We start from the raw sequence: 8,240 nt of genomic DNA, 5'->3' as shown, positions 1-8,240 counted from the left end.
ACTTGGCATCCATCCAACAGACAAAGTCAGGACATCCCTGAGGGGACTTGAGGGAGCGAGTGTATCTGAGAGGCCAGGCTGAAGCCTTGAGTGACTCCTCCAGTAGGGTGTTGAGGGAGCAGAGCCCACTCTAGGGATGGAGTGGTCCTTCCTGAATGTGTCTTTTCTGTGTCAAGAACCTGGCCTATGGGAGCTCAGGAACAGGATCTGTAGGACAGAATGCAGGAAGTACTGAGGCTCTGGGGACAAGTGTGAGTGAGGACGAATTTGTGCCAGGCCATTCCAGGGGAGGATAGAGGTACCTGTAGGGGTAGAGGGCAGGTACCAAAAGCTTTGCTGTTGTCTGTTGCCTACTCTTGTTCCTCCTGACACATCTGAAATAGCGCTTTGTCCAGGAAGCTCTCCTTGCAGTCTGGCTGCACCAATAGCTTCCCCTCTGCCCAGACTACACAGCCTGGGGAAAGTACCGCAGCACTAGACATGATGCTGCTCCGAGTGCCCTTCTCCTCACAGGCTGCGAGCCTCTGCCTTCTTAGGAGGCAGAGTGAAGCTCTGAGTGTAGGCTCCCAACAGCGCTGTCTCCGTGCAGGCTGTCTCTGTGCACGCTGCCTCCGGCAGTCACATCACAAGAGCCTGCCTGCACCACACGGTGTGCAAAGCATCTCTTGAGCTCTTTAGCTCTCTCTTTCTGCCCTGGAGCACCCCACCCTCCTCCACACTTGTGAGGGTGTTGAGTGGTTCTAGGACCACAACCTCCCACAGAGCCTTCTGGACGTGCTGTGCATGTGAAGAACTATTCTCAACCTTACACATACTTCAGAGTCCCCAAAAGGAGATTTTGGAAAACAGCAATAGCTGGCCCTGGGCAGACTTATTCTGCCAGGATTTCAAGTTTGTGGTGCTAGATTTTAAATCAATCAATCAATCAATCAATCAATCAATTTATTGGCAGGCTTTCATGTATCCTGGGACTTGCTGTGTAGCTGAGAGTGACTTTGAGCTTTTGATTTTTCTGTGCCACCTCCAGGGTGTTGCACCTCCCACGGCAGGTGTCTATGGTGCTGGGGACTGAACCCAGGGTTTTATGCATGCTAGGCAAGTGCTCTACCAACTGGACTACCTCCTCAACATGACTTTTAATTTTAAAAAGCTTGTTTTGGAGCAAGATCTCTACTTTATACCTAGGCCTGCATCCATCCTCCTGCCTCAGCCCTCCCAGTGCTGAGATTGCAGAGATGAGCCACCACATCCGGCTTTTTATATTTAAACTAACATTAACCTGTGCATCGTTCCACAAGAACCTCTGTTTTCCTTGCGTGGGGTGTGACCTGCTGCTTACAGGCAGGCCTAGCCCTCCTTAGTAATCTAGCACCATCCGGTGTCTTTGCTATCCTTACGCCGCCTACAGGGGTCGCTGCGACACAGCTCGCCCAGATTGTATTGTTTCTTATTGATCCCCTTGGCTTGCCTAGAAAAAGCCAGAGTCACTGATGTATAAATTAGCGTCTTTATTTCCAACACCTGAGCGAGTGAGTCCTGAGACTCTCCCACCAGAGGAATAAACATACAAAGTTCTGTTTCACTACACAGCATGCCTCAGAGATAAATACAGCCCAGGGGGCTCCGACTCTGGCCAAGCAACTCTTATTTACACGAATAGATTACACAAGTCTTATATAAAAAAAATAAGTGGTCCTGAACCGCGCATGGGACGGGGAAGGGAGGGATATGGTTACACCTGTTACACACGGGACTGGAGCGGCCTCAGCAGGCTGTGGGAAAGACTGGGTGTCGGGAGACCTCCGGAAAGTAGGGATCCTGTCTCCACAAACAACCGGGATGTGGAGGGCAGGGCTTAGGTGTGAGGGGCTCACCCCTGCGTGAGGAGTAGTGAGGAAGAGGAAGAAGGCCTGGCCGTTCAAGGATCAGCTCTGGCCCCCTGAGGGACAGCGAGTCTCTGTGAGTCGCACGAAGCGAAAGGAAACAAAACAAAACAAACAACGTCAAATGGACAGCGTCCTTTCCTTGGGGACCGATGTGGGACAGACTTCTGCTCCGCCCTTCTCCAGCCTCTGAATGTGTGACTTTGAAAGGACAGTTGGGAAATGTGTCATTTAAACTTCATCTTTTGAGCGTGAAGGACCCTAGGGACCCCGGAGTGTAGGCGGTGCGTCCTCTCTTGCCGCAGCCAACCCTTCAAAGCACCTGGTAAATAGGATTGGGGTTCATGCCTACAGGACACTGCGGGGTAGCGTCAGGGGAAGGGGTCTGGACCCCTTGTTCTGTGTCGCTTGGTGATGCACCCTCCGGAGGACCTGGAGGAGATTCTGGTGGTGCGTCTGCCAACAGCAGCGCAGGCGCGGCGGGGCTGTCTGTGGAGATGCGCTCGACGATGCTGGATAGGCAGTCGAGGCTTGATACCGCCGCACTCTTCCCTGGCCTGGATTCTGTAGGGGAGGGGAAGGTTAGTAAGGCAAGCTGGAGTCCCTTCAAGCCTCTTACCCCCGCCCAGCACAGAGCTTTGGAGCAGAAGGGAAACTAAGGACTTGCTAGACTACAAGGAGAAAGAAGAGGAAGGTGCACGTTGTAGTTGTTTACTCCCCCAAACACCAACACGCCTGGCCCCATCATCCCAAGATACAAGTGTGTCTGGAGAAGAGGAGAGGAAGGAGTACTATTAAGCCTGGGGAGCGAGGACGTCTTCAAGGGGAACACGGAAGGCCAGTGAATGCCTGCTAGCTGGGAACAGCTGAGAATACGCACCGCTGGACGCCTCGTTGTAGTAGGCGGCATCATACCCGGTTTGCCGCCGGGACCCACCCGGGGGGCCGCTGTAATCCATCTGTGAATAGCAAGAATGCCCGAGTCAGACCCGTGGGGCGGCTGGAACACTACTTGTCACTGCCCTTCCCTCCCTCCCCTAGCTGTGGCTTACAGGACCGGGTCAGCCCTAGTTAGGAGACAGGAGCAGGGTCAAACTGAGCCTGGATGGTCACCCAGGAACAAAAATCTGCACTCGGGCAATAAGGAATTGAGAAGGAAACGTATGTCCTGGGGTCTGCCCAGCAGTGTTCTGATGGCATGCATCCCCAACTGGGCAAATCGCAGGTGCTCAGGGTCTCCAAACAGACCCCAGTGACAGATGCCAGGGACACCTGTGTCTAAAGGACTCCCCCGACCCCAAGGACCTCTGAAACGCATTTCCGATACCCCAGGTGTCGCCTGCACTTGTCCTTCTGTGTCCCTGGCCTTACCATGACGTCCGAGCAGTTGGAACGCGGGCTAGAAGCGTCCGAGTCGCCACTGTAGTGCTAGCTGCTTCGGCCTGGGGGCAGCAGACCGGGCGAGTAGAAAGCGGCGGCCCCTGGTGGTGCTGCGTCCTGGTCGTGCAGCAGAGCCTGCAAGCCTTCAATGTAGTGGATGGCATTGCGCAAGATCTCCACCTTGGGCAGCCGCTGGTTCGGGTTGCTGGACGTGCAGCGCTTGAGCGTCTCCAAGGCTTCCTTCACTTTGCTCAGGCGGCGCGGCTCGCGCATGGTGGCGGCCTTAAGGCAATCAGCATTGGTGGTCTTGCGCTTGCACGCCTTGCATGCCCACAGTAAGCAGCACCCAGCCTGGTGGTGCCCGCTGGGCGCGCGCACATGTTCATCCTCGGAGCGCCGGGGCCTGGGTGCACCGCGGTGGGCAAGTGTGTATGCTCCTCCGGTTTCAGGAGGGTCCCCACGTGCACCAGACGCGGGTCCAGGTCCTCGAAAAAGCGCAGGTCTGGTGAGTCAAAACACGGGTCATCATAGAAGTTGTCAGCTGTGGCAAAGGAGCAGAGAGAGCCGTCGGGGCCTGTCAAATCTACGTCCCAGAGTGGCGGCGACAGTAGCTCCATATCCTAGCTCCTAGACTTCTCGGTCCTGCCTCTAGTTCAACCCAATCTTCAAGAGTCACCTTAACTTTCTGTCACTCCTGAACCCTGACAATGACACAATACTGAGGGTTGAAATGCACACCGGCTGTCCTCTACCTCCCCTGCCTGTCCTGTCCTGTCGGAGTTGCTACGAAGAAAGCGATCGTCCTGGGACTTTTTCCGTCCCTAGCTTCTCGTCAGGTGCCCTGGACTATTTATTCAGGGTAGCCTAAAAGCCCGGGAGCTGGAAAGGGAGACTGGGGGCGGGGGCGCCCCAAACCAGTAGGAGTGCAGCAGGGCGGAGCTTGGGGTTTTCAGGGGAGCCTCTGGGGCCAGAGAGTGCCCCCTCCCGCGGCTCTGCGCTGGGACAGGGAGGACAGAGACTGGCAGGCAGACACCAGCCTTTCCTTGCACTTGGCTCTCTGGTGCAGCCTGCCCAAGTCTCTCCAGTGCCTACTACAACCTCAGTGAAGCCACAGCGATCACATTGGAGCTGACCTTGGACCTCACGGTCTCCTGATTTCTTGGGAAACCAGGCACAGAATAGACGTTAGAAACCAGATTGCAGGAGATCTGGAGAGAGACACAAGGCAAAAGGGCAAAGCAACCTCTAGAGAAGAAGCAGCGAAACGGTGACACACCAAAGAAGTGGATCCAAGGACGCAGCGGGCTAGAGACAGTGAGGCTCCCAAGATCTAAGTGGGCAAGCCTGAGACAAATGACTTGGTGGCAGTGATATTTGTCTCATTCCCAATCTGGGAATGTCTCAGAGAGCATCTGGTCTTGCTCATCTTCCACAAGAAGCTAAGAAAATCCAGCGCAGTCTATGCGGTAGTTGGGGGGATCGCCACTAAAACTTCAAGCCACACTAGTCAAACTCAGGGTGGACAGAGGGAGGAAAAGAGGGAGGAAGGAAGGAAGGGTCTTCACTCAACTTACCCCAGAAGATTCCTTCTGTGGGTGTCTAGAGAGCCGGACGGGGTCTGGGTTGATCTATTTCTCAGCTAAGTGAAAGCTGGTTTCCGCAGGTTTGTGTCATCTGTTTTGAGTGGAGCCACAGGAAGTGTCTTTCTTAAGGGTCATGATGACCAGGCCCTGGCCTGATGACCTCACCTGCAGTGGAGTCTGCTAAACTTTGTGGAGGTGATCTCTTCCCAAGTCTGTTTCCACTTCACTTCTAAGGATAATGACAATGTCCGGGAGTGACTGGGAGGTGCAGAATCCAAAGGGAGGAGGGTGTGGAAATGTCTGGGGAGGTGCACGGCTGTGCCAGCAAGAAAGCTCGCTTCTGACTCCAGCACCTGCTTGCACAGTATTAGCCTGGATTGTGGGGGCCTTGGAGTCTCCAGGCTCTGTTCCTCTGGAGACTTAGTTGTGTCTCTTCACAGCAGACTCACTGTGGAGGATAGGAGCAGAAGGATGCAGCCCCCTCCCCGGAGCTCTGGCTCCCCTACCAGCTCCAACACACCCCACCCCTGGGATGTTGATGTCTCTTGGGGCTCTGGCTAGGACCGGGTATTCCTGCCATGTCTTCTCTCCTGGATATCAGAAATCTAAGCAAGGGTGATACCGATGTCTTTCTCGCTAAAGTCGGGAAATCATCTTAGCTGGCCCTCTACAAACTGGGAAGCCCTGTGTATCCCTCAGACTCAGAAATCTCCTTTGAAATCCCACTCTCTCCCCTTCTCTGACACGGGCAGTACTGATGGTCCCCTTCGTAAAGTGCTCACCCTCTTTTCTCTTTTATTTAGTCATTTAGTGTTCATGGTGGCTCATCTACCAAACACCAGCTACTGGTCCAGGTATTGGGGACACAGCAGTGAACAAAACCAAAGACCCATTCACATAGTGTTTACATTATAGGAGAGGATGGCAGACAAGCACTCAAGGACTGTGTGGTATCAGGGGTGTATAAATTCTACATAAAAATAAGAATAAAGCAAAACAAGAACTAGTTTTCATTCCAGCAGGCAGGGACGACCTCTCTGGGATGGTTGTACTTGTGAAATAGCCTGGATGAAGGGAGACAGAGCCACCACAAGCAGGTACTTGCTAGAGAGAGGGACAAACATGTGCAAAGGTCCCGGGACAGGGCTGTCTTATTCTTGCTGCCCTCCCCTTCGGTCCTCTTCCCTGGGCCTGGCCCAGGATTGGCTGTTGGGTCTCAGCTCAGACTTCCGTTACCAGGATCTTCCCTGGTTGGTGGAAGGCAAGGACAGAAGAAAGGTGACCAATTCTGAGGGCACCGCAGTGCTCCAAAGGAGTGATCGTGGCCACGCAAACGGTTGCTGAGCTTTGGGAGGTGAATCTGGTGAAAAGCGATTGGATTCCAGATAGACTCTCAGGATGCAGCTTGGCAGGCTTGGAAAGATGAGGTGCCTCACCAGTTAAAAGCACCCGCTGCTCTTCCAGAAGACCCGGGCTTGAGTCCCAGCACCCACATGGCTGCTCACAACTGCCTGTGACCCCAGTTCTAGGGGACTTGATGACCTCTTCTGATCTTGGAGCTTCACGGACACGGATGCAAGAAAAGCACTCACGTACATACAAACTCTAAGTCTATAAAAATAAAGATGGGGAGAAGCAAGATTTATATATGGTTGGATGTGGGCACGGGGACAAGAGAGACATTAGAGATGGCTTTGGGGAGGAAGGAACTGGGAAAAGTGGGTCTGTGAGTGCCAGATGCACTTTGGCCAGGGGTTGAAACTCAACAGTAAACATCCAGGCGGCGATGTGGTGTTGGGGTGGAACTCATGAGGATGGAGGTCCCGAGGGCATGATGAAGCCTTGTCCACTCTTCCTGTAGGACACCCCTAGGTCTCTCATTCCTAAGGTCGCTGTATAGGCTATGCTAACTCCTACCCTTTGCTGGCTTAGATGGCCACACTAAGGTGCCTGCTGTCCTCGCTAGCACTCGTCCTGGCCCCTGCACAGCAGCAGAGGAAATGGCAGAGGTCCCGGAGCTCTTTGCATTCATCATTGTGCTCAGATGAAAATCTCATCTCTTTCCCCAACTACACGGCCATTCTGGAACCCTACTCCGTGTGCTTTCACAAATGTCCCCTGGAGTCTCTGTCCCTCAGTTGGTCCTATCTGGTTAGCCAGCCGCCTTCCTTTCTTTCAGCCTTCCACCGCCTCCTTCAGAGCCATAGAGTCCTGTGACTACTGTTCCAAGCCTACTGCTCTCACTCCTGTCCCTACCCATGACCAGCAGCTGTTGGGGTCGCAGGTCTCAGGCTTCAGCTCCACTGTTTCCTTCTTGGACGTCTCTGGCGGTTTCCTCCCAGACTGCTACATCTCGGGCTTTGGGAAATGTCACGAAGCCATGTCACTCTGTAACAATCTTGTCTGTTAGTTTGTCACTGAGGGACATGAAGACAGTCTTGAGAGAAGGATGTTTTGTTCACCATGGCATCGTCAGAAGCCACTGCAAGGGCAGTCTCACAGAGTCACTTGGTGTCAAGTGAGGGAATAAGCAGCGTTGGGGTCTGCTAACTTCTACACTTGAATTTCGCGAGATGTCTCATAAATCGTCCACTTTTGTCACAATTGGGCACTGTGTGCGTGATTATTTGCACACGCTTTCATTCTGGCTCTTCCCAGATGAAGCAGAGGCTCATCTGCCCCGGACTTGTTTCTTTACACTGTTTGCGCCTGTTGAAACATTGTAGCGGTATGCTACAGAGAGGTGGAGGCATTCTAAATGTCTTTACACTGGACTTAAACTCATAAGGAAGAATGCACATCATGGGTGTCAGTAACGATTGGGATGGGAGTGTTTCCCCCTTTTCTGAGCCTGGGTGGGATGTGCTCAGCACATAGTAGGCACTCCGTAAATACTTCTTGGATGACAATGAGCAGTTCCGCTCAGCTACGCAGTGTTTCAGCATCTCCAAGGAAGCGCTTCAAACTACTTCCCTGTGCAAATCTCAATTCTTTCCCCTCACACCTGAGCCAACAAAGAAAATACAGCGGTACATTTTGTGTGGAGACCAAATGATTGCAACTTTGCCTTTTGGTTTATAGTCATCTAGACTTCCCCCAGTCTAGGGGATGCCATTGGCTGAGGCATTGTCCCTTCAATGCAGGGCCTCTTGAACTACAGGCCCAGACCTGTAGATGCATACAGCTCAACCTTTGGCCTTGGTTTTCCTGTCTCTCTAGGAGGTTCCTGTGATTCTCCCTCTGACATTCCCAGGCCTTGCCGCTCAGCCCCCTTTGCTGATCTGCCCATGGGCTATAAATGGCGAACTGGCTTCTGGGCAGGAATGCTGGTCTGGCTAGGCTTCTAGGGTGTTGCTCCAGGGGGAGCAGTGGCGGCAGCCTTTATATATATATA

General features: G+C 53.3%; 1 protein-coding gene across 1 annotated transcript; it reads right to left on the bottom strand.

Annotated features, from left to right (window-relative positions):
• Window positions 1-2,158: 2,158 nt before the first annotated feature.
• Myod1 (myogenic differentiation 1) lies at window positions 2,159-3,880 on the bottom strand. The gene is given in 4 exon segments (XM_005372469.2): window positions 2,159-2,447; window positions 2,764-2,842; window positions 3,255-3,655; window positions 3,658-3,880. Coding segments are annotated over 4 exon segments (954 nt in total). The 3' UTR covers window positions 2,159-2,196.
• Window positions 3,881-8,240: the final 4,360 nt, after the last annotated feature.

Source organism: Microtus ochrogaster, unplaced genomic scaffold (genome assembly GCF_000317375.1).
Source record: "Microtus ochrogaster isolate Prairie Vole_2 unplaced genomic scaffold, MicOch1.0 UNK14, whole genome shotgun sequence".
NCBI classification, from domain to species: Eukaryota; Metazoa; Chordata; class Mammalia; order Rodentia; family Cricetidae; genus Microtus; species Microtus ochrogaster.
The sequence above is the reverse complement of the archived record's forward strand: the minus strand, read 5'-3'. Positions and strand labels throughout refer to the sequence as shown.